This window comes from Ambystoma mexicanum, chromosome 1p, assembly GCF_040938575.1.
Source record: "Ambystoma mexicanum isolate Mex_15411 chromosome 1p, UKY_AmexF1_1, whole genome shotgun sequence".
Classification (NCBI taxonomy): domain Eukaryota; kingdom Metazoa; phylum Chordata; class Amphibia; order Caudata; family Ambystomatidae; genus Ambystoma; species Ambystoma mexicanum.
The window spans coordinates 268,466,881-268,492,913 of NC_090921.1; the positions used below are offsets into that span (position 1 = coordinate 268,466,881).

Genomic DNA, 26,033 nt, shown 5'->3' on the forward strand with positions numbered 1-26,033 from the left:
CTGACCGAGGAGTCCACTTTCCTCACTCAAATGCAATAATGCCTTACTGGCAAGACTTGGGAGGTTACAGTTGTTTGCAAGGATTTGCAAATTCCAAAGTTTTGCAACCTTTTTACAGATATACGAACCCGTTTATATTTCAATCAATGGTCCTCCCTTCTGTTGTGGTCTCAGCTGTGGACGCAGCCCCCAACTCTTACAAGCTCCTGCACTGACGCAGGTGCCCGCCCACCTTATGATTGGCTGGCCTGTGTATTGGGCGGGATCGGATTGGAAGAGGGAGCCGCCCATCAGCGGAAGGGCGGAATGCGCGGACTGAGCTCGAGAGCAGTGCTGGTGTCTCTGCAGAGCCCAGTTAGAGGCTCCAGAGGCCAACGTGCGTAGCGCGCGACCCCTGGACCATCCGCCGGCGGCTGAGGGGGAGACACCTGAATCCTCCAATCAATTGGAGCAGCAGCCTATGAGCCTGCTCCCTGTGATCGGCAGGCGAGGAGGGGAGCACAGGCGCGAGACCAAGGAACGAGAACGCGCGGCGGAAGAGGAGGAGGCGGCGGCGCAGCCCGAGTGGGAGCGACATGGGTGACAAGGCCGGGACCCGGTAAGCAGAGAGGCGCCGGGTCAGTGGAGAGAGGGGCAACACTGGAAGGGGTGGGGCTTTGTAAAGGGCTTCCATTGGATAACTGAACTGAGGAAACCGAAACACTCGCAGGGACCAAATACCTGCTGTGTACTCTCCTCTTTGACCCCTTGGTGCCCTCGCATTTGTTCCGAGCACACTGTCTCTTGACCTCTTCACTTCCTCCTTCTAACTTGCCTCCCGCCTTGGACCGCTCCTTGTTTCATCTCTGAGCACTTTATCTGTGCAATCAGTGTGACGGCACTCCTATCTCTTCCAATGACAGCAGCAGCCCTTCTCCCCAATGAGCCTTTTCCTGTTTGAAACACCCACGGTTACCCTGCCCTTTCCCTTTTCACTCAAATTCTTTATTGTTCAATGACGTGTGATCATTGCCTCCTGCCACTGAACGATCGCTGCCCCGCTTTTGAAGCACGCCCGTTTTCTTGTTTTTCTGTAAAAAAAACACACACACACACACACACACACACACACACACACACACACACACACACACACACACACACACACACACACACACACACACACACACACACACACACACACACACACACACACACACACACACACACCACCCCCCCCCCCCCGCCTACAAGTACCCAGATGCAGTTGACAAAGCGGCGTATTTTAGTAGATTTTAAACACTGAAAGTAGACACTCGTGTTAGAAATTGAGATGGTCATGTTGTAGGCATAGTTTAAGCTGGATCCGAACATTTGAGTGAAGATTAGGCCCATGGCAGTGTTTCTTCGTTAATTCCCAACCTGCCGAAAATCATATGTCTGATCTTGTCTACCCATCACAATAGTAGACGATGCACGTGGTTGGTGTGAAGCCAGTCTGTAAAAGTGTATGGGTAGTTTCTAAGCTCTGTGACCTTGGTGCTAAATTAAGTTACACGTTGATGGAGCCCCTTTCTGCTGTTTTCTTTTTCTGGTGTGAATGAGGACCGTTTCCCGTGATTAGTGATGTTCTATGGTGGGGTATGGGTGTGATTGTACAGGTCTTGGGGCTGGGTGTGGTAAGTTGTTGCGGGAAAGGAATGACTACCTATAGGTCTTCTGGTTTGAGATATCAACCTTGGTTGATTAGTGCTGTCGGGGCGATTTGCATAAATTGTGCTTCTTTGACAAACACGCTTCCCCACTGTTCTTGGTAGACTCATGGGCCTTGGGATAGGAGTAAGCATAGTTGTGACTGTGGACATAACCCAACTCTATGCTTCTCTTGTTCATGGCTGCCCAACTTCAAATATAAGTGCACAACACGTCTGGACACCGCCCGTAGAATAATGGACCCTATGTTATCGGTGTTTCAAAATACTCACGTGTGCTTCCAGTATCTAATGTTCTTGTCTCCTACGGGCGTACACGATATTTGGGATGCCTGCAGCAGATGCTCGGGTCTTCACATGCACAGTCATTTCAAGGCACTCTCCCTGACATCATTACATGCACTGCTTTTCATGCCAGTGTAATAGAAAATGGTCCTAGTCTTGTAGGATCAGACAGCTTGAATATTTAGGAAATATACACTAACATTACAACTCATGACCCCAATAAATACACAAGATAATATGTGCTGCGACTCTTTTCCACTAGTCCCCACAGGATCGTGGGAAAGGCCTTTGTTTTGTGCTCCCATTTTGCTTACCTTATTGTACAGACTATATGTATTATACACTATGTAAAACATGTGTGCGGATTTCAAAATCATTCGTTACAAACATGACAAGCCTTTACATGGATGTAAACCGGAATCTAATAACGGCTGTCGTTCACTTGCCGTTCGAACATGTATGATGTACCAGAACAATGAAGAAGTGTGTGGGTGTTGCATGCCACTGCATTCTCGCCTAGTACACACCGTTGTCCACTTGATGGTCCAAATGTCATTCCCTCGTTGGCTTGGACTGACATCCTGGTTCTTGTCATCTTTTCCTTCAAGTTGTTTAATCGCTGTGTTGTGCTGTTTACTTTGCATTCTCTGCGTCATGCTATTTTGAAGGCTTCTTTTCCAACCCCGGGGCTGGCTGTCTGTTTTCTTTCCGCCTTCCTTTAGTCTTTAGGGATACAGGCTGAGAGGCCGAGCCGTGCCACTGTATTAGGTTGTACATGGTGTTGATCCTTCAGGGATCTCCCGCCCCTAGGACAGGTGCATGGTTTGTACCAGCAGCCAGGGCTTCTTTCTCCATTGACGTTCTATGCAAACCCCGGAGGCTGGGGATTCTGCCAACAACGAGGCAATTGAAATGTGACCCGGTGCGGTCACTTTAACCAAATGATTTGCTGAACTGCGCGCACACTGAGGCTGAAGATGTCACATATCCAAATCGTGCACATGCTTTGAGCGAGGAAGGCTTGGGGGGGGTAAATAAATCTATCACACACCGTACCCAAATCATGCAAGTGCTGAGCATGCAAAGTAGGTGAATGTGTGTTTTGTGAGTCGTTTAATGAAATCATTGCTGGTCAATGCGGAGCAGTCTGGAGTGGGCATACACACAGTACCACGTATTAATTAGCTTTCACTTTAAATTTCTATTTCTGTTTGGTCAGGACTGAAATAAAATGTTAATCCCTCCCAAGAAATGTGTTCTCGGACTTGGAAAGACTCTGTTGTTCGATACTATCATCAATGAATACTCAAAATAAAAATAATTTTTTTAAAATAATTTTTTTAAAATAAAAAAACGCATGCTTCCAATACATATGACGTTCAATGACCTCACATAACTTCAAGGATTAAAACATTTAAAATATACTTTTAATTTATTAAGTAATAGAAACTACCATAAATCATCATACCAACCGTAAGCAAACATACTCCTGTTATATTGGTGGCAGTTACATGTTATATCTATTGAACATTTAATAAATTGACACACAAAATACCAACAAGACAAATCCATTACAACACGACAAACATAAAAATAAAATTGCTCATAAATTATTGAAATGATTCCATAATGAGAGATGGAAGTCTTCACGATCTTTATTTAACAGTAGTATTTTCCTCATATTTTGATAATGTCTGCATCTCCACTATCCAGTCTTCTGTAGAAGCTTTTTCCTAGTTTATCAAACTCTCAAAATTCACAGCAACCACCAAAGCCTTATCAATCCATCCACCATAGTCTTTTGCAATTGAGCATCTCCCCCTATGTATCAATAGGATCTTATGTGCAGCTGACCTAGGGAGAGCAATATTTAAAACCATGTCTATTCTATCCAAAACCTCCTTCCAAAATGTATGCACACGTGAACAACTCCATAAGTGTAATAATAATTTAGAATTTATATAGCGCTACAAACCCTCAGGTATTTGAGCACTGCTTATTATTACCCTCGGTGTGTGGTGCTCATTTATAGACCTCGGAAGGATGAATGGCTGAGTTTGGCACTGCCGGGATTCAAACCAGTGTCACCAGGCTCTGCACGGATACCAAAGCGAGCGTTCTACTCGCTGTGCTATTTGACTGGCTAACAAGTGTAACAATGTTCGTGTGCTATTCCCACCTCCCCAACACACATTATCTATCCATTTAAATTTAAACATTCTTATTGGAGTCCAATAAAGTCAGCCAACAAGTGGTGCACTGTCCGCCAGAGATACTGAGTTTCTCTGCGAGATTGATGGTGACCTTGAAGGCGACTGCCTTTTAGATGACCCAGCAAGACTTGAAGGTGATTCGTGTATGCAGTGGGGGCCAGTGAAGGTCTGTGAGGGCCAGGGTGATGTGGTTGTATCTGCATAGACCATTGATGAGGCGTGCAGCCGTGTAGGACACTTCTCAGGGGCACAAGGCAGTACGATGGGAGGCCTTTGAGGAGGGCATTGCCCCTACCCAGGTGCGATTGGACCAGTTATTGAACGGTGGATCTAAAGCTGTCTGGAAGGAAGGTAGGGCTTGACTTTCCGCAGGAGGGAGAGCTGATACCAAGCTGTCTTGAGTTTTCTAGCTAAGAATGTCTTGAAGGAGAGGTGTGGTTGATTTGGTAACAGAGGGACTTGGGGCAGGAGGTGAGCTCTGGTGTAAAGCCCTCCAGGTCATGGTTGATAGACAGGTCTGTATGTCTGCTTGTGTTGGTGAGGAGTAGGAATCGAGTCTTGGAGTGGTTGAGCTTCAAGTATGCACTGGATCAGCGAGAGGCAGGTTTTGAGCCTGTGGATGTCCTTGATGGAGTTGATATTGAGGTATAGCTGTGTCGTTGACGTATTGGTGGACGTGGATGTTGTGTGTTTCTAGGAGGGTTCCCAGCGGCTCCATGTATAGACTGAAAATCATTGGGGAGAGGATGGAACCATGCAGGACTTCTCTAGATCGCGAATGCTACACGTCACTTGTGGAGTCCATCTGAACAAACCGTTGGCGGGGTAGGACTGGAGCCAGGGTAGGACAAGGCCGCTGATTTCCCCCCCCCCCCATGCGCCGATGTAGGGTGTCGGTGAGCGCCTGGTGGTGGTCTACTCTGTCGAAAGCGGAAGAGAGGTTGAGTAGAACCGGGAGGCAGGGGTGGCCATCGTCAAGTATGTTGAGGGTGTCGTCGACCACCTGTATGGTTGCCGCCTCTGTGCTGCATCTGGATCTGAACCAGGATTGGTAGGTTTGGAGGAGATTGTTGGTGTCAATATGTTGCTCCAGTGGTGCATCTAACGCTTTCTCGCGGATCTTACCTATAAAGGGAAGATGGGTGATGGGGTGATAGTTACCTAGGATGTCAGGATACAGAGTGGATTTCTTTAGTAGAGGGAGGATTTGTCCTGTCTTTAGGGTCGAAGGGAAGGTTCCTTGAGTTAGGGAGCTGTTGATGATCTCCAGGCAGGGAAGGAGAGCTTCTGCAGGGAGGGGTTTGAGGATTGATGCTGGGAGGATGTCCTCTGTACACGATGTGGCTTTGAGGGCGACCAGGGTTTCTACCAGGTCCCCTGTAGAGAGTATCTTGAATGTTTTCCAGGGTGTGGACGACAACAAGGAGGGACATTAGATGGGTCAATGGGTGCAGAGATGGTGCCTATGTGGTGGTGAATCTTGCTGATTTTGTCTATGAAGAAGGTGTTAATGGTGGTAGATTTTCCAATGGCATGTGGTATGGTGGGGTTATTTAGCGGGTTGACGCAAGGCTTGACCCCTTTGAAGAAGGCTCTGCTTTTGTTGTCCGATTCTGCTTTGCTGTCTGATAGTAGGAGACCTTGGCTGTGTTGATTACTTGTTGATGTTCTAGGTACTCGGTTCTGATTTCCTGAGAAGGGGATCTCCAGATATTCAGGGTCATCTATCACCAATCTGTGTTCTTAGCTGCCTTTGAAAAGTCTCAGAGCCCTTCTTACCCCGGCTTTTGGTTATCTAAGTAGCTGTTAAGCCGGTCTTCTATTGCGGCTTCGATACTGCTCCGCTTTTCACCTGTAACTCTCCTCTGATAATCTTCGTTTTTAGTGTTTTTAAAGAAGCACCCTGTTCTAGTTCTGGGTGAAGACTATCACTTATAATTATTAAATTCTGCACCAAATATTATGATCTTCATACCTCCGCTATCCATATTGTGGACCGCCCGGCTCCCAAGATGGAACTCATTCGTACCTTCCAGTACAGTGGAAGTGTGCATCTTAACAGCGATACTCTCTGCCACTTTGTTCCTCACTTGTCGCCTCATTTCTTTTATTTTCCCAACAACACTCATTTTCTACAGTGGCTCTTCAGTGCTTTCAGGCCCATCTCAATTCTAGTCGGGAGCCAACCCACATCAATCCTGTTGCATCTCGCAAGGGGGAATCTCTGGCTGCCATTTTATGTAAGTCTGCTTCATTGTCTGCCAGCGGCAGCGTTTATCCCTGAGCTTCACTTTAACTTTTAACTTCAGGCCTCTAACTACATGATCCAAATGATAGTAAATGAAGCCATCTCCTCCATCCATTCTGCCGACCAGAGCTCAGCTATGGCACATCTGCTCTGCCTTCCCCAGCAAATGAAATGTTAAAGTGTGTGTAATTTCCCACAAACTAGATTATCTGGTTGGAGCATCTTCTGCAAACCTGTCCCTGGATGGAGCTGGTAAACATATCAAAGCCTGACCATTTGCATCATCAGTTTCAGATTTAGTTCCTTTCCAGGGACCTAGGACATTATTGTTGACTAATAGTGAATGGGTTGTTGTTTTGTTGTTTTAAAAAAAAATATATATATATTTTTGCTAGCTCTTGCTCAGATCTTTCTTGGCCCTCTTTTCCAGATAATTGACTTGCTTGCCACTTTGCTGGAGCATTTGGTTGTGATACAGAGAGCAGGCAATGACCCATAGTTACTTTGCCTTTCCGGCACAGTACTATCACAGCAATTTAATTGCACTTTGTTTCCCTTTTACCCTTTCCGTTTTAAAATCTGTGAAATCTATTTTAGCAGTAGATTTGCTATTGTTTTATATGTATTTAATAAGATGAGATATAACTTGTATAACTAGTTATGATTTGGGTTTGTATTGATGTGGATCCTGTCTTTTCTTTTTCTCCTAACATTGATGCAGTTGTCACTTAATGGGATTGTAAGTACTTCCGTTGTCATATGAATTTGAAGAGTTTTGTTTTGGGGTAAGAGGGTTCTGAAACTCCTCACCCTGCTCGACCTTATGTTCCCTGCGGCATAAGCAAATTGTTTTCCTTCGTAATGAATTTAGGATTTGAGGAGCAGGAGTTAAAAGCATCATCCAGTAAGCAGACGGCTTGTTTTTGAGGAACAAGGAGGCACTACATAGCAATCAATATGTATAAGGTATTGTGATCCGGGTATCTACAAAAAAAAAACGCATTATACACCCGAATAATATTTAATCTATACCTAAACACAGGAATAGGAACAAAATCATTCAAATCGGCTTACATCAAGCTCCTCCTAAAAGATGGGACCGGAAATACACAAGACCCTACTAACTAGAGAACTATATCAAATATACCATACCCAGAAAAAATCATAAAGAATCATGTCTACCAAGAACTACTCGATCATGTAGAAAGCAATGGTATACTTCACCAGTCCCAATTCGGCTTGAGACCCATGAGAGGAACTGAATCCGCACTCCTCTCCAAATGTGGCAGCCTAAAAATACCCATTGACTACAGCACCCAATCGTCTCTCAACCTACTGGACATATCAGCTGCCTTTGACACCATCAGATTCACAACGCTAAAGAGACTGGAGGAATGCAGCATTGAAAGCTCTGCACCAAAATCTTTCCTTACCAACCGAATAAACACGCCGATCGCCATTTACATGAAACACTAAAAATATCACCTGCGGTGTACCACAACTATCAATCCACTCTCCGCTTCTCTTCAACATCTACATGACCCTCCCCCATATTCAAACCCATGAACTGACAGCCTACAACTGCACATATGACACACTACGCAGATGACGGCCAACTTTCAAGAAAACATCAGTGTGAGACCCTGACAACACGCTCAACCGACATAAATACCTGGATGACATAAATACCTGGATGATAAACCAACCCAAACAGCTAAGCAAAACGGATATAATCTCCCCACCGGAAGATGACAATACAACACCGACATAGCCCCCGAGCATTGGAACTCACCTGGAGTTATGGACAGTGATTTAACATTTAATTCTGGGAATTCTCACAGATGACAGCATCTTTGGAACCACAAAAAAAGCACACAAAAAACGGTTCTACCTCCTGTGAATAAGAAAGATCCTCCATTATATCAATTTCCCACACGGAACCCTTAAGATCATCTTGGTATTAACAAAAATAGACCATGCAAATGATCTGTCTTGGAATACCAGAATGCCTCTCAAAAAATCTACAATTCATCCAAAATACTGCACTACTCTGGATACTAAATGGAAGAGACCACATCACACCATCCCTGAGTCTATACTAGCGGCCAGTAAAGATACATTGGGCCTCATTACACGGACGGCGGTGGACCAAGGTGCTGTTAGCACCTTGGTCCATGCCGGTAAAATACCAGCACCGCCTTGGAGGAAAGGGGAATTACCGCCCTATTCCAAGGTTGGTGGGGCGGTAATTTCCCCATTCCCATTTTTGCCCCATACGGCATAATGGGAATGGGGAAGGTGCTAATTACGGCACCGCAAATTGCGGTACCATAATTAGCTCCCTGGTCCCTTTGCGGGTTGGTTTTTAACGCCTGCAAAAAGCAGGCGTTAAAGTCTCCAACCCGCAAAGGGACCTTGTAGTAAGGCGGTAAGGGTTAACCGTTAACCCTTACCGCCGTCCGTTTAATGAGGCCCATTAACTTCAAAGCACGCTGCATGGCCCATTAATCACTACGCGGACAAGGAGCTGAAATCCCCCGTTACCAACCTGCTAGATCGAGCAACAACCTCCAAATGGAAACAAGACATTATGAGAAGCGTAGGCTAAGCCGGTGGTGTTGTCGTCATCATCATGCAAACAGAGTCAGGCTGCAGATGAGAACAGTGGGCGGACTCAGGCAGGGCGGAGCGGTGACTGGGTGGAGGGTGCTGGGCTCGAGGAGGTCGAGCGGACCCTCAAGGCTGGGGCTGGGGGTAAATGAGCTCTAAGAAGGAGGTAAGGATGGGTAAGGAGAAAGGAAAGAAAAAGGAGGTGGAGGAGGGGGTGAAGAGGGGTAGGACGTTGACTATAAAATCTACATCTGTGGAAAGAGGGATGGAGAGGAGTGGGGGACAGGATCGCAGCAGATCCCCGAGGGATGATGAAGGGGGGCTGGCCCGGAACAACACTGGGTCGGTAATCCAGGAAAAGCGTGTTTTGAAAGGGCTGGAAGCCTCAGAGAGCGGTGGGTCTGGGAGGAGATGCATGGTGACAGTGTGTGGAAGGTGGTGTTGAAGCCTGAGAGTCGAGAGAAGACGTTTCTGGGGGTGAATCCGTTGGAAATTGCTAGATGGGTGGAGGCGGCTGTGGGGGATGTTACTCGGGTGTTAGTGGTGGCTGGGGGCCGGTTGTTGGTGGAGGGAACGGATGCTGATAGCAAGGCTAAGATTCTGGAGTTGCGTTGTCTGGGTAGACATGCGGTGCGAGTGATTGATCAAAGTGGTGTGTCGTGTAAGGGGGTGCTGTATGGAGTGCCAGTGTCTGTGAATATGTCTGAGGTGGAAAAGGAATTGGCGGATGTGGGGGTGGTGGAAGCATGGAGGTTGGAGAGGAGAGATGCACATGGGAATGTGGTATCTACGACTGTGGCAGTGAGGTTTGCGAGGACGGAGTGTCCGGAAGTGGTGGAGTTGGGATATCGGAGGTTCCGTGTGAAAGTTTATGTAGCGTTGCCCTTGAGATGTTATAAATGTCAACAGTTTGGGCATGTGGCGAGAGTGTGCAGGAATGAGAGACACTGTGGGAGGTGTGGTGGAGATCATGATATTAAGGAATGCAAGGTGGAGACCCCGGAGAAGTGTGTGAATTGTGTGGGGGAGGGGCATTCTACCACGTATAGGGGGTGTGAGAGTCACAGGGTGGCGAGAGAGGTAGTGCAGGTGTGGGCGGCGGAGGCTGTAGCAAGGGTGAAACCGGCACGGGTAGTGAGTGAGGTGAGTGCGAAAGAGCCGGTGGTGGGTGAGGCTGTGGGAAGGAAGAAAGTGGTGGGTGAGGTGAAAGGCGTAGAAATGGTGATTGTCCCGAAAACTGAGTTTATGTGCTTCATAGTGAGTGTGCTGGAGCTGGTCCAGGGGAATGTGTCTATCGGTGTGTCGGATCTTACGAAAGGAGTGGTGGAAGCAGGGAGGAGGTTTTTGAGTGTTGTGGATGTGGCGGAACAGGATGTGTTTAGGATGGTTGCTAAAGTGCGGAAGCAGAGTGGGGTGCCAGCATGAGGATTTTGCAGTGGAACGCGAGGAGTTTGTTGAGGAATGGTCAGGAGTTGAAAGCGGTGTTGTGTGGGGAATTGAATGTTGACGTAGTTTGTATTCAGGAGACGTGGTTAAGGGGTGATCTGAGGTTTGTGATTCCGGGTTTTGAGTTTCGTAAAGATAGGATGGAGGGGAGAGGAGGGGGTGTGGCTCTAGCAGTTCGAAAGGGGTTGGTTGCAAGGGAGATTGTGGTGGATGGAGCAGTAGAGGCGATTGGGACGGGGATTCGGGTAGGAGGATCGGAAGTATTGGTGCTGAATTATTATAATCCGTGTGAGGTGGTGGAGGTGGGTGTGTTATCTGGAGTGATTAGGGGACATGTGGGACCTTGTGTTTTGTGTGGCGATTTTAATAGTGCCAATACGTTGTGGGGTAGTGACCGGACAGATGCGAATGGAGAACTGTTGGAGGATATGGCGGATGAATTGAGTCTGTTTTTACTGAATGATGGTTCAGGTACACAGTTGGATGTGAGGACTGGGAAGTTGTCGTGTTTGGATTTAACCTGGGTGTCTGCTGCGATTGCGGGTGAATGTGATTGGGAGGGGCGTGAGGATGGGGATATGGGGAGCGACCACTCTGGTATTTTGGTGACTGTGAGGGGAGAGGTAAGGATCAGGCCACGGATGTCTTGGTGTCGGTTGAATTTTAGGAAGGCTGTTTGGGAGGTGTATAAGGGAGTGTGTCGGGAATTGATTGTTCCTCGTGGTAGGGATGGGGGGGGTGGATGAATGGAATGGACATCTGGTGGAATGTTCGAGGGCTGTGGCGGCGCGTAAGAAGGCTAGAGCCAGGGCGGTGAGATCGGGAATGTTGTTGGATTTGGTGGCATATAAGAAGGCTAAGGCGGTGGTGCAGAGGGTGATTAGGGAAAGGAAGCGCGGGTATTGGAGGGGCTACTGTGGGTCCCCGGTGAGTGATTCTGGTGTGGGTGAGGTTTGGAAACAGTTCAAGCGGATGTCCGGATTGATGAGGCCGCAGGGTAGTATGTCAGTGTTGTTGAAAGGGGAAGAGGTGGTCAGTGAGGATGGGGAGAAGGCGAATTTGTTGGGGGAGTATTTTGCGGGAGTGCACAGTTCAGGGAACTTCCCAGAAGCGGTGAGGCTAGGTATGGGTGTGGTTGAGGAGGAGATGCGAGAGTTGTTGGCGGATGTTGGGCCTTGGGAGGAGCGGTATGAGGTTCCGTTTTCTATGGTAGAGTTGGATGGGGTGATTCGAAAGGGGAAGTGGTCTAGCCCAGGGGTGGATGGGGTCATGTATGTATTTTTGGAGAAGTTGCCAGTGGAATGTAAGTTGGAGGTATTGGCACTGTTTAATGAGATCTGGAAGAGTGGAGTTTTGCCGAAGTTGTGGAAGAGAGCGATTGTGGTGGCGATTTTGAAGGGTGGCAAGGTTCCTACGGAGTGTAAGTCATATAGGCCGATTGCGTTGACTGTTGTGCCGTGTAAGGTTATGGAACGGATGGTGGTTGGGCGATTGGGGTTTTATTTGGAGTCGAATGGGTGTTTGAGTGATTTTCAGAGTGGGTTCAGGAGGAATCGGTCAGTGGCTGACCCGTTAGTGAGGTTGGTGACTGGTGTGGAGGAGGCGTTGTGTGATGGGGAGTTGGTGGGAGCGTTCTTTGTGGATTTGGAGAAGGCGCATGATATGGTGTGGAAGAATGGGTTGTTGGTGAGACTGTTGGAGATGGGTGTGAAAGGGAGGATGTTTCGGTGGATTAGGGCGTTTTTGGCTGATCGGACCTTTCAGGTGAGAGTGAGGGGGGGTGCTGTCTGAGGTTAGGAAGATGGAGAATGGGACGCCGCAGGGGAGTATGATTAGTGCAATGTTGTTTAATGTGATGGTGGATGGGTTGATTCGGGCTTTGGCAGGAATCGGATGTCAGGTGGATTTCTTTGCAGATGATGGTGTGGTATGGGTAAGAGGGCGGAGTTTGTTGTTGGTGCAGAGTCGCAGATGATGGTGTGGTATGGGTAAGAGGGCGGAGTTTGTTGTTGGTGCAGAGTCGGCTGCAGGCTGGGATAGTGCGTATGGAGGAGTGGTGTGGGAAATGGGGCTTTTCGGTGTCTGTGGATAAAAGTGTGAGTATGGTTTTCTCGAGGAAAAGGGTGCAGCAGGAGTTAGAATTGGTTTTGAAAGGTGTGAGGGTGAAGAGCGTAGAAGAATTTCGGTACTTGGGGGTGATTTTGGATAGGAAGTTGAACTGGAATTTGCAGGTGGATGGTGTGGTGGATAAGTGTAAACGTAGGTTGAATTTGTTGCGGGCGGTGTCTGGGAAAGAATGGGGTGCGCAGCAGAAGTGTTTACGAATGTTGTATAAGGGGTTGATTTTGAGTGTGATGGATTTTGGATGTCAGGTGGCAGTGGGTTTCACAGCGAGTCAGAAGTTGCGGTTGGATAGGGTGCAGGCGAGGGCATTGAGGGTGTGTTCGGGTGTGATGAGGTCCTCTCTAGTGAATGTGGTGCAGGTGCTTGTGGGGGAGATGCCGCTGGGGTTGAGGAGGGATGCGTTGAATATGAGGTGGTGGGTGAAGTGCAGTGCGTAGAGTGTGGCTCATCCGGTGCGTGAATGTTTGAAGTATAATTGGAGGTTTGACTACTACAGGGATCGGTGGAGGAGGAAGGGGGGCACTTTGGGGTTTCACATGTGGGAGAAGGGGGTGCAGTGGGGTGTGGGCGAGTTGCTGACTGTGACGGGCACAGATTTTATGAGATAGCCGATGTGGATGATGGGGTCGCCAAAGGTGTGTTTGGAGTTGGCGAGTGTGGTGTCGAAGAAGCAGGGTTTGCGGGGTGAGATCAAGGTTTTGGGTCAGGCGTATGTAGCAGGGAAGGCAGGATGTAAGGTGTTCACGGATGGTTCAAAAGATCCTGTGTCTGGGAGAGTGGGTATGGCATATTATCTGGAAAGCACTGGGGAGTATAAAATGGGGCGACTGACGAATGATGTGTCTATTTGTATGGCTGAGTTGGTGGCGATTGCATTGGCAATTGATAGGGTGTGCGAGTTGGGGTATGTGAAAGTGGTGGTGTTCTCAGATTCATTGAGTGGGTTGCAGGCGATTGTGGCAGGGGATGGTGATAGGAAGGATGTGATTTTGGACATCAGGAGGAAGATTGATCGGTGTGTGCGTGGGGGAATGGATTTGGAGTTGGCGTGGGTCCCCAGTCACAGTGGCATTTTGGGTAATGAGTTGGTGGATCTGGCGGCGGGTGAAGGTATGAGGAGAAGAGCGGTTGATGTGAGGTTGCCTTTCAGTGTGGATGAGGTGAAGGCTGTGGTGGTGAGACGGGTCATGGATGAGTGGCAGGAGAGGTGGGTGAGTGGGGTGAAGGGCAGGTGGATGTTTGGTGTCCATGGGAAAGTGTCGGTGAAGGTGGATGCGGGGAGTGTGGAATGGAGGAGCGGGGAGGAGGTGATGCTGAATCGGTTGAGAATAGGACATGTGGGGCTGAATGACTGTCTATATCGAGTGGGGAAGCGTGAGTCGAGGGACTGTGCAGTGTGTGGGGTGCCTGAGACTGTGGGACAACTTCTGTTTAGGTGTGAGAGACATGTTGAGGAGAGAGAATTGATGAGAGTTCGGATGCCTGCGCTGGGTGTGGCTGAGCTGAGTGGGAAGGCTTTGCTGGGAGGTGATGGGGTGAGAGGCAGGAGGAGGAGCAGTGTGTTGTTGGATTTTTGTGAGGCAGACGGAGCGGTGGGAGGAGTTATGAGATTGTGAGGGCTATGTGTATGAATGGTGGGGGTAGGTGCACATCATCCTATTGGATGGGGAAGCGCCTGCGTGGGTCCGCCCACGCATTTAGTAATTTAGAAGAAGAAGACATTATGAGAAAGTAAATTCTGAGGAACTGCCTTCTGCTATCTGATAGCCAAACTATGGAACTTGCTACTGAAGGAAATAAGAATGATGGAAGACCACCTAACATTCAGGAAACGACTCCAAATTTGGCTATTCAATCATTGAGATAAACATAGACGCGCGCCCTTACAAACCATATTCCTGGACTAAAGCAAACCTGGAAGAATACAGAATGAAAAACTGACAATAAAACTAAACATCCAGAAGCCACCTAAACAATTCCCCCTTCTCTTTTCTACCCCCTACAACTCTCACGTAGTACACATGCCCAGAGGGCTAGTGAGATAACCCATCTAAACATGCAGACCAGACACCGCCCTCTCTAAACAAGCTACAAACCCATTATCTGCAGACAAACCACTCTGTGCACAAAATGAAGCACACAAGAAAAACAAACCAGTTTCTCCTGGTTCTGCACACATCACTACATGAGCACAACCACTATCTTATCCCTGTCTCCCTCAATAACCATCCCCACCCACTAGAGCCTCGTGAGCGCCTGCAGAGCATGCAAATGGCAGCAGTGCACCGTATCATCATAGAATAACTTTTATACTGTGCACCACTGCCATTTTCATAGTCTCCAGGTGCTCTGGTGGATCTGAAAAGGAAGGAAGGCTTAGTTAGTAGGATAGAGAGGGAAACCGCCAGAGAGCTTGATGTGTTTGGAATAACCGGCCACTGTGGGCTGGGTTTGTTTTTAGATGGTAAGGGTTAGTTGGTGTTTGTTGTATGAGTGTGTGTGGAATGATTTGTGATTGGTTTAGTTTTCTCTAGCGTGTTTAGTTGGGTGTTGCTCAGTCTGTGCATTTTGTAGTAGTTTAGGTTTCTGCTGCGGTAGAGGGATATGTGTTGAGGTATGTGTATGTTAAGTGTTTGACTGGATTTTGCAGGATATCGGAACGTTTTCTTAGGGTTAGTGATTTTACTAGTCTGTGCCCTTCTATGCAGTGCTTATGTTGATCTGGCAGTGTACAGTCTTATGTGGTGGTTTATTATAACGCTTAAAATGCTTTATTTTATTGGAGTATCAAAGTTTGTTCATTGGGTTTTGATTGTTTTGGGTGTTTCTCTTGTGCAGTGTTGGCTGTTTGCCTTAAAGTGTTTTGTGTTTAGCTCGTTGAGTTAAAGAGCGATGTTTTTAGCAAAGTGTTAGGTGGTCTTCTGTGGTTTGATATTTCCTTCATACATTTTGGTTTGTCCTTGCTGGACCTTTTAATGTTTGGTTTGGATTGTAGATGGAGAATTCCGCTCCTTGGCCATGGATTGCTGTGGGTATTGCAGAGGTTTTCCAAGAAAATTCTATGTAGCATGCCAAGTATCTAACTTCCACATGAGATGCACCCTATAACCTTTCATCTATGCTACCTATCGAACATTCCCAAACCCACAATGTTAAGTTCGGCTAGGTATTTTTGTCTGGCACCATTTGGCTTGGGGAATCAAAATTGTCTCATGGTGGTATTTATTAAGCTATTCATGTACATCTAGTTTACAGACTGGAGATAAACTGCTCCCAGCTCCTGCCAATTTTGAACCTTGCATTTTTTGGTTGAACTGCACAAGCAGGGTTTCTCAAATTTTAGCTTGTTGTCCTTTATATTTAATGATGTATGGAATTGTGTGAACACGGTGTGTACCAGGACTGTTAGTCTTACTTAGAATTTACTATTAATATCCAGGTTTCTGGAAACGTCAAACTAGAGGCTATTTTGGTGTTGCATCAAGCTGGGAGTTGACTGGATGATAAACATTTTACTGGGAGTGTCACATTTTGAAGTTTACTGTGAACTATTTTTGTTTTTTATTTTTGTTTTATATATCGCCAAGCGCTTTACGTAGGTACAGACGATGTGGAACTGAGTCAAAATTCAAATTTGGCAGAAACGCGGACAGAATATTGGAGAGAAAGAAGGCGCTCTTTAAGCTTGGATCTGTAAAGGGAGAGACTGGGTAAAGACCATAGAGACAGAGGGAGAATGTTTCAGTTCGTAGAGGGTGGGGGGCGGAAGAGGCGGGGGCCCAGGGGTGGGACTGGAAATGAGAGAAGGCACGGGGTTGAGCGGTAGAGGGGGTGAGGAACAATTAGGAGAACGAGAGATTGTGAGCTAAGAGCCCACAGAGCGGATTAGAAAGGAACAAGTGAGTTGAGATGGGGAGGAGGTAGTCCATGGAGGAATTTAAAGACCAGGCAGTGGAAATTAAAAAGAAGACTGGTGCCAAAAGAAAACCTCTGAAGGTGGTGCAGGCAGTGGAGATAGAGTCCCTGGGAGAGAGCGAGAACAAAGGTTAAGAATGGAGGAGGAATAAATGGAGTGAAGAGGGGCAAGACCTTACACTGGGAGACCCAGGAGAAGAGAAACAATAGAAAAGACTAGAGGAGACTAAAGAAGTGATCGGGAGTTTAGAGACACGAAAAGTAAGAAACAGGTGAGCCCTCTGAATGTTAAAAAGCTGGAAGGGATAGGTGCGATGGATAGAAGAGATGTTGGAGCTAAAGGACAGTGATGGATCGAAAAGACCACCTAGATTTCTAGCAGGAGTGGCAAGAGAGAGAGGGAAGAAATGGGAATGGAGAGGGACAATAGAAGCAGGGAAGAAAAGGACAACAGTTTTAGAAGGATTCGGGAGTAAAAAGTGTGAAGACATCCAGGATTGGATGGAGAGAAGGCAGGCTGAAAGAGATGCGTGAAGAGAATCTAAGAAAGACGATAAAGAAAAGAGCATTTTGTAGTGTCAGCCTACATATGGTATGAGAAACCATGTGTAGAGATGACAACCCCCAGAGGATATGTATAGAGAGATAAGAGGACCAAGGACAGAACCCTGGGGGGGGGGGTCCGCCAGGTAGAAGAGGGAGAACTGGGGAGGACTGTCCAGACCAAGAAACCAACAAAGTATGGTTGGTGAGAATACTGGCACCAGTTCAAGACAGTTGCTAAAGCCAAGGCAAAAAAGAGGGGAGGGGGGGAAGCAGAATGGAGTGGTTAACCATATCAAAGGCGCTGGAACCATCAAGGAGCACAAGAAGAGAGGATAGGTTCTGGTAATGAGCTGAAAGAAGAGATTCAGTTACTGCTAAACGTGCAGTCTCGGTGGAATGAGAGGGCCTGAACCCAGATTGGAAGGAAGTGAGGAGTGAGTGTAGGTTTTCAAAGGAATATAATTGAGTGTAAACAATTAGCTCAAGTAGCTTGGTAAGGAACAAGAGAAATATGGCAGAAGTTAGAGTAAAGAGAGGGGGGGTCCAGTGAGGGTTTTCTCATAATCGGGAGAATGGAGTCATGCTTGAAGGATGAGGGGGAAAAGTGAGAAGTGAGATGATTCATAAGGGAAGGGTAGAGAGGGAGAGAATCGCATGGGACAGCAATCGGATGGGCATGGGCAAGACCAGAAATGATGTTGGGTTCAGAGAATAATTGTCAAGAAGACCTAGTAGCACCAGGAGCAGATGCAGGGGTGAGAGGTGAGTGTGTAGGAAGGGAGGACAAAGAAATAGAAGATCAAGGAAGTGAAATCTTAGACAAGAAGTATTAGAAAGTCGAGAGCGAAGAAGAAGAGCAAGCAGGATTAGGGGGATAAGGGGATAGAACCTGCTTTAGACTTAGAAAGAGACAACAAGAGGGAATTGAAAAAAGGGAATTAAAGTAGCATCACTCAGCTGAGAGGAGAAGAGTATCATAGGAAGTGTGGAGAGAGGACATACAGGCCAAGTGAGAGGCTTCTTAGGTCGTATACCAGCCTGGCTCAGATCAGCGTATAGCCTACCGGGACACCCAGAGAGAGGGGATCCGACCAGGTTGAGATGGCTTGTGCGAAGGAACAAAGGGGCAGATGGGTTTAGAAGGTCATAAGTATCAGTCGGGCAAACAAGAAGAGTGGACTCCTGCCCCGCTTTCAAACATACAAGGGGCCTGGGCAGAACCTTTCCAGTTCGTGCTGCCCAGCTGTGGAATTCACTTCCCGGGAACTGAGACAGGAAGAAAACTTACTACGTTTCAGAAAAAACGTACACCATACTCTTCAAATAATTGACCCCCTAACTGGAGACCTTGACCCTCTCCGTGTCGTGTCCTGTCTTTTCTTTTGTTCATCTCCCTGTTCATGTGCGCCCAGATGCCTGTGTGCTATCGGCGTGTTCTAAATAAAAGAAATAAAATAAGAGTCGGCTGATAGAGATGAGAAGGAGGCAAAAGAAGGAAGAACCGACGTGAGGGTGCTCTGGAAGGAGGTGATGTTGAATGAGTGAAGATCAGTTATAGAAGCCGGAGGAAAAGGGGTGGGGTTGGTGGGAATTTTGGAGGACGACGAAGGAAAATGGTGAAAGCAAGCAAATCATAATCTGAAGGCTGGAGTGGGAGTGCAGCTACAGATGATGACAAAGGAATAGTGGAGAAAATAAGTTCCAGTGAAGACCCTGAGTTATGGGAGGGAGGAGTGGGATTTGTGAAAGACAAGAGTCAAGAATGGAGGGAAGAGGGAGAGAATCGGGAGTAGAGGAGAAAGGAAGATTAAAATCACCTAAGAGAACACAGGGAAAGTCCAGAAGAGGTAGAAGTGGGTAGAGAGAAACGGTTTTCAGGCTTTAAAGAAATGCTGAGACGATAGATGGAGGATAATAAGGAAGGAAAGGGAAGCCGGCAAAAAACGAGGACAAAGAAAACAAGGCCATGTGACTAACAAGTTGAATTAAGGAAATTAGCACAATTTAGTTACCTGAGCTAATTTTAAGGCAATTTAAAGGTAATCTAAGACTGTAAAAGTATTCTGATGGATTGGATGTGACTACGTGGCGCAAACCTCGAAATTCATTTTGTTGTGAAAAACCAAGTGGCCCAAAAATAAAACTAGTGAGAGAGTGAATACTCTCAGCAGGGGAAACTGTAGTTGACTGTACAAATGGCTGCTTTTTAAAATGTTCACTTATTTATTTTCCCTACATATCACCTAAACCTCTCAGGTAATATGTAATGCTTGCTAATTAACATTTTTTTCTGAATTCCAAGCTTTACTTTGTTACCATTGGGCTAAAAAATGCATCTGTTTCCTCTGGAACGTTAGAGGAGCAGTTCTTGGTGCCGGTTTGATCCCTTTGGTTCAAAACCAAATGTGTGTTTGCCATGTAGAAGCAAGCAAAGTAAACGAAAACGGTATCCAGGAGTCTGGGACATAAATGGTTATTATTTTTTTTTTGAAAATTTATTGGCATTTTAGTCATAACACTACACTTTTTTTTTTTTAAAGTTTGAACGGTTCATTAATACTCTCGTCTTGAGTCCGGGTACAGTCTCGCGGTACACCTGAGTGGCAAGGTCGCCTCTCTGCTTTGGTGTCCATCTTAGAGAATGTTCCACATCGGCCCAATGCCTCCCCTATGAAATCTCCCTTCTCCATTACCATATTTCCTTCTATTGCTCAACCATTCTGGTACAGCCTCCCATATTTCTCAAAAAAAGGGAGCTATGCAGTCTCAATGTTAACCTTGGACTCGATCAAAAGGTTTGAGGTATTCCATGTCATAGATGGCTCAGACCTTTGTGACCCATTCATTCTCAACAGGCATGTGCAGGGTTCTCCACTGTTGGGCCAAGCAGCACCTCCCTGCCACAAGCATGGTGTGAAGTATATGACCCTGTTCCTCTGTCCTCTTCATCGGTTTTCACTCCAAAGAGGACAAACCATGGGGAGAGGTCCCTTGGCATCCCATCAACCCCTTTATTCAAGAGAGGACCTCCTTCCAAAACTCACTCACTTGGCAGCCCCACCACATGTGTATGTAATCTCCCCTCTCCTGACGGCATTTCTAACAGTGTAGGTCGTAACCTTTCATTTGCGCTATAATCATTGGAGAGTAGTGCCACCTGTGGAGGAGATTAAGGGTGTGATGTCTATACTGAAGAGACCTAGTAGATTGATGGGCCCGAGTACACCTTCGGCGTTGCAACTCATCCCCAATATCCACCCCTAAGTCGCGTCCCCATTTGGATCTCGAGGCTTGGGGTTCTCTCAGAGCTGCCAGCAGTATCAATTTATATAATCACGCTATCCGCCCCTTAGATCCCCGCTGTGTTATAAGGGCTTTCTCAAAATCTGTTCCCTTATTAGATTCATCCCCCACCTCACCTCTGTCAAGGCCCCTTTTAATTGCAGGAAGTGGTAAGGCGATGACCCTCGCCAAGTTGCCCAAGGACATGATTTCATCCCACAGCCACAATCAAGCCGACCTACTTAGCCCCGCCTCATACCATAGCTGAAATGCCTGCGGTTCCTCTATTCCATCTCGGAGTGGGGGGGCCCAATTACAGCTCGGGGGTGATGGGCAAGATGAGAGCCACCTGTTTTCCCCTCCCTCCTTCCACAGCGACCACAGAACCTCCAGGACTGGGCGGTGCAGGACTCTACCGGGAATGGGGAATGCGTGATCTAGGGACCCATAGCCACTCAAGTCACCAGAGCCAACACTTCGTTGTCCATTGCCACCCACTGTTTCCCCAAGTTCGGATTGAAGTGCTCCACCAAAACTCACAATTAGGTTGCTTTGTGGTAAAGTGGCAGGTCAGGATATCCCACTTCCCCCTCCTCCTTGTGTCGGTTAAGTGTGTCATTAAGCTATCCTGTGTTTCTTTCCTGCCCACAAACTGCAGCAAGACACATTTCACGTCCAGCAAGAAAGACCTGGGAAGAGTGACTGGCAGCATCTGGAACAGGAATAAAATCGTGGGTAGTATCACCATCTTGATCATGTTAATCCTCGCCATCCAAAATAGTCTGAAGCCCCCCACCCACCTTTCAAGGTCACGCTTCACTGCCATCCATAGAGGAAAGAAATTTGTGCAGAAAAGGTCCTCCAGACTGTCAGCTGTACCCCTAGATACCGAAACCTCCCTGTCTGCATCCTGAAGGGAAGCCTAGCTATATCCCTCTCCCCCTCTGAAAGGTTTCCGGCCGGGAACGCCACTGATTTACCCAGGTTGACCTGACGTGTGCCTCGTTGCAAAGGGAAAGGCCCAGACTCTGTTCAATTAACCGCCACTCTGGCCATGGGTTCTGAGTACAGGGCTGCCAGCCTTCCCATCCATCTTGTGCCCATTCCTAGGGACGTGAGGATCTCCCCCATGAACGCCCAGCTCACCCGGTCAAACGCCTTTTCGGCATCAATGGACAGGAAAAGCGTTCCATTGTCTCGGACCGCCCGGCAGCTCATAATGTGTAGGGTCTTGCGTATGCTATCCGTTCCCTGCCTGTTCAGCACAAAACCCACCTGATCCGCATGGACATACGAGGGAGGCACGTTTCTAAATGCATTGCCACGATTCTGGTGAAGCTCTTGGCATCTACATTAAGAAGAGACATAGGCCTGTACGAGGCGCACTGCGCCCGGTGCTTCCCTTCTTTTGGTATAACCGCTTTCAAAGCCTGTAGGAAGGTCGGGGGGAATCATAGTTCCTCCCACGGTTGAATTATATAGTTTGGCCTGGGGCCTTCCCAACCCTTAGTCCCTTGATAGCTTCAAGGACTTCCTCTCCACTTACCTCCCCCTCCAAGGCAACCCTTTCCGACTCTTTTAGTTTGGGGATGCCGTATGCAGCTAGGTAGTGCCAAATGTCCTCTCCAGCTTCACTTGCTGGCTAAGTGTACAAGTCCCTATAGTGGCTCGCGAAGCATTCTGCTATAACTTTTCCCCCTCTGGAGCCCCGTCCACCCCCTTCACGGATACCAGCCACCTACCTTTCCATACTACAGCCCTTTGCCCTTCGTACCAAGAGGGTCCCCACAATGTCCCTCTTCTCATAGTATCCCTGGCGAGTATACCTCATCTTTTTCACCACTTCCCCCAATAAGGACCGTGTGTAGCTCCTGTCTTTTCTCTCTCATATCCATGAGTAAGGTCCCTCTGTCAATGCCTCCCTGGTTGAGCTGCATGCGCATTGACTTAAACTCTTCACAGATCCTTTCCTCAATTAAGGCCCTTTCCCTCTTCTTGCGGGTCCCCTCTGCTATTACTAAACCCCGGAACGTGGACTTAGTAGCCTCCCACACCACTGCCATGGCTGTCGCCCCGGTGTCATTTATCTCAAAATATGCCCTCATCTCCTTAGCCATGAAATCTCGAAACACCTGGTCCCTCAACAATGTGTCGTTTCTTCTCCACCTGTAGGTTTGCTGTGGCTCAGGTAGCCGCCATGCCATCGATCGTGGTCTGACCATGTGATAGTGTCGACCCTTGGGTTGCCCACCTCATCCTCCTGTTCCCTCGGGACCAGTAGGAAATCAATCCTCGTATATGACTGGTGGGGTGGTGAAAAGAAAGTATAGCCTCCGGCTGTCGGGCTGGCCCTGCGCCATACATCTACCCAGAAATGATCCTGCAGGAGGTCCCTGCGACTTTTCCGACCACCAGTCGAGCCGAGAATCTAATACAAAGTTAAAAAAAAACCTCCCCCGCCCCCAAGGCTCAGCGCCCCCTCTACCCATTCGTCATTACTTTAAACACCTGCCGCAGAAACCTCAGCTGTCTGCCGTTGGGGCCATAGAGGGTAGCAAGCGTGACTCATATGCCTTCCCTGGTACCCTTTATTGCCAGAAATCTCCCTCCAAAACCTCTCCTAGTTACCCGCTCCAGCATGAATGACTTTCCCAGTGACATCCCCACTCCCTCCTTCTTCGAGGTCTTGCGAGAGACCCAGAAATTCCCAGCGATCTCCCTTCCTTTGATTGGTGATTCCGCTCCTCTCCGGTAGTGTGTCGCCTGTAGGAAGAGGACATGCAGCTTCTGTTTGCAGAACATGCTTGTTCTGTGAGTTTTGGCCTTTCACGTTCAGGGTACCTACTAACACCTCAGCCACATCCCTTCCTCACCATTCTCCATTCATGTCTCCCTCGCCCAATTAGGCCCAGAGGCCTCTTTACATATGAATAGCATAGCATGTGGCATTCCCCCCCCCCATCTCTACCAACTCACCCCCCCCCCCCCTACACTCCCTATTCCCTAAACTGAGGCGTCCGTCTTCACCTCCTAAACATACTGGAGATGATCGACGGACCAACAGGGCCTCTCCTCCTACCCTGAACGTGCATTTAACAACTCCACACACTCTGAACACCGTAAACTGAGAACTGGCCAAGAGGTGGGGGAGGCATTTGGTCACTGTAGCGTGCATCCTACCTCACCCCCCCTTCTTTTGTAATCTCCCAGTGCTTCCCTGGTCATGTAACTTTTCCCCACAGGACAGCACCCACATGTTGCCTTGTCAAAACAAAAAGGGCATAAACAGAAACAACAGTAGCCAATCAGGGAGCCGCCACTCCTCCGGCCAGTACCTAGAAAGGCAGGAAGGGGCAAACAGTAAAACCCCTCCTGACAACTGTACCCGTATGGGGCTCCCCACTTGGCATGGACCTGCAGCATTCGCATCAAAAAGAAAAACTGAAGACCCCACATTATCTCCTCGGGGGGGGGAGGGGGCCTCTCCCCTCAGTGGAGGAGTGTTCAACTTCTGAAACTTAGAACTTCTCTTTCGCCTTTGCTTCAGGGCCTCTAGGTCTGCGGACAGGGGTTGGGTCGCCGCGGGTGCTCGTCACTTCCTCCATGATTCTCTGGATCTCTTCCTCCACCACCAAGTGGTGCCTTTCCCCTTCCCATTCAAACGCCAATGAGAATGGGTACCCCCATCAGTACTTCACACCCTTCTCCTGTAACCATTTGGTAAGGGCCCCGTACTTCTTCCTCCTGAGCAGTGTATATGCGGAGAAGTCCTGAAATATTGACACTGTAGAGTCTCCATAGTTTATCTCCCTGATCCTCTTTGCTCTCTCAATGACCCTCACTCTGTCACCATAATAATGCATACGAGCTAGGACTGTCCGTGGGCCCCTTGCTCCTCGCCCGCTCTGTGAACTCTTATCTATTACCATCTTATCGCCCTCCTCCCTGACCAGAGTCAGCTGGAATATATCCTGCACCTTGCCGTCCGGTGTCTCCCCTTCTGTTTCGACCATTCCAAAAATCCTGAGGTTATTTCGCCTCTCACGATTTTTTGATGTCATTCACTTTAAGGCAGAGTTCTCTTCGCGTCGTTCAACCTCCATGAAGCGGTCTTCCATTTGCGTTTCCATGAGGCCCGTGGATGTTTGGTTTGCCTCTACCCCCTCCATTCCGTCCCCTAACGTGGTCACTTTGGCCGAGAGGTCAGCAATCCTAGCCCCCATGTCCGTCCTCATCCCTCTAATCTCCTCCACAATGATCTGTATATCTGACTTGATGGAGGACAGCTCCAAGGGGGCCGGGCTCGAGATACCTGCTGCCATCATGTTGGCCTCGGCGCGGGACTGGAACCTAGCCAGGGTCTCTCTCCAGCTCATATATAGTCTAGGCCCACTCTCGTTCTGTTCACCAGGGGACGAGGATATGGATAAGCCAGTCAGCCTGCTTGGCCGCCAACTTTGGGTCCCAAACCCTCCAGGTTTGAGGCCTCACTACGAACTAAGGCGAGCAAGGATCTATGAGGCCTGTGTGGTGGGACAGTGCTGAAGGGGTCATTCCCTGACAGTTCCCAGTGCAGGGGGGGCAGGTGGCTGGGCCAACTCTTCACTATCCAGGTGTGGTGGTCCACACCTTCTCCTAGCCACCACATGACGGAGAAAGGAGAATGCCGGAGCCCTCAGATGGCGATATCGCAGCTGCGTCACCCTTTAATCCCTCTGGTGCACGGGGACCGGCCTCGCGGGTCTGGTCTTATTGGCAGTTTGCTAGGTCCCCTGCATGGTGCATGTGGCCGCTATTTGCACCCCGTCCAACCTGTCCTGGAACGTCTTTGGGGGTTCTGCAGGACTGCTTGATCACGTCTGCTGCAGGGCCTGGTCTTACGAACCTGGATGGCCCTTGGGAAGTGCAGGACTTCTGCTTTCTATTTTTGGGTCTTTTGTGGTGTCACACTAGTCATGCAGAGCGTTTATATTCAGGCCACACTCCAGGGGTATGGGCCCCGCGGTGACCTCCACCATTCCAGAGTCCTTCACAGGGTGATCAGTCGTTCATAGAAGGGGCCTAGCCCTCAGAACCCCAGATTTCCTCAGCCACCCCCTGTGCTCCAGCTGGGTGAACCCATGGGAGTGGGGCTGTGTATCCAGCTCGGGCCTTGGCGTTCTAATTGTGGATTGATCCGAGGGTTGCCCACCGGCGCCACGTTTCTGGGATCACAGTTGCCCCTCTCTCAAACATGCTGCTTTGTTGTAGCCAGTCTGCAAATGGTGGAGATAGCCCTCCCCTGCGACGGCTCCTTACCGCCTTCCTGCGAGGTCCCCCAGGCGTCGGAGTGGAGCAATGAGACACGCTCCCTCCGGTGTCAGGGTTGTTGTGCTGAACTCTCAGCGGCCCCTGGGGAAAGCTGTGTTGCCTCTCTGCAGTCTCTTTACATGTGCAGAGGCCGGCACACTCCTGCCCTCCCACCCGCTGCCGTCACCTTTACTTACGAGTCTCCCGATCCGGGTCGGGAGTGGGCGCGCTCCTGCGACGGGCCACGGCTGCAGTGCTGGGTCAGCTGGTGGGGGGGGGTTTCGACTCTCCACCAGTTGACGGAGCTTGGGGGCACACGCCGGTGCTTGAAGGCACTCCTTACGTCCTGCAGGGAGTACTGGTGCAGCCGCAGACCAGGATCCC

At 48.5% G+C, this 26,033-nt stretch overlaps 1 protein-coding gene across 2 annotated transcripts in view; it reads left to right on the plus strand.

The window, feature by feature from the left end:
• The first annotated feature begins 290 nt into the window (after nt 1–290).
• Nucleotides 291–26,033, plus strand: part of ARRB2 (arrestin beta 2) — an 893,685-nt gene continuing 867,942 nt past the window's right edge. For both annotated transcript variants that reach the window (XM_069646588.1, XM_069646589.1), the window contains exon 1: nt 291–598. Coding sequence is in view for 1 of the 2 variants with exons in the window: in XM_069646589.1 (XP_069502690.1) it covers nt 576–598 (23 nt within the window). In the remaining variant the exon portion in view is untranslated. The remainder of the gene's footprint in view (nt 599–26,033) is intronic.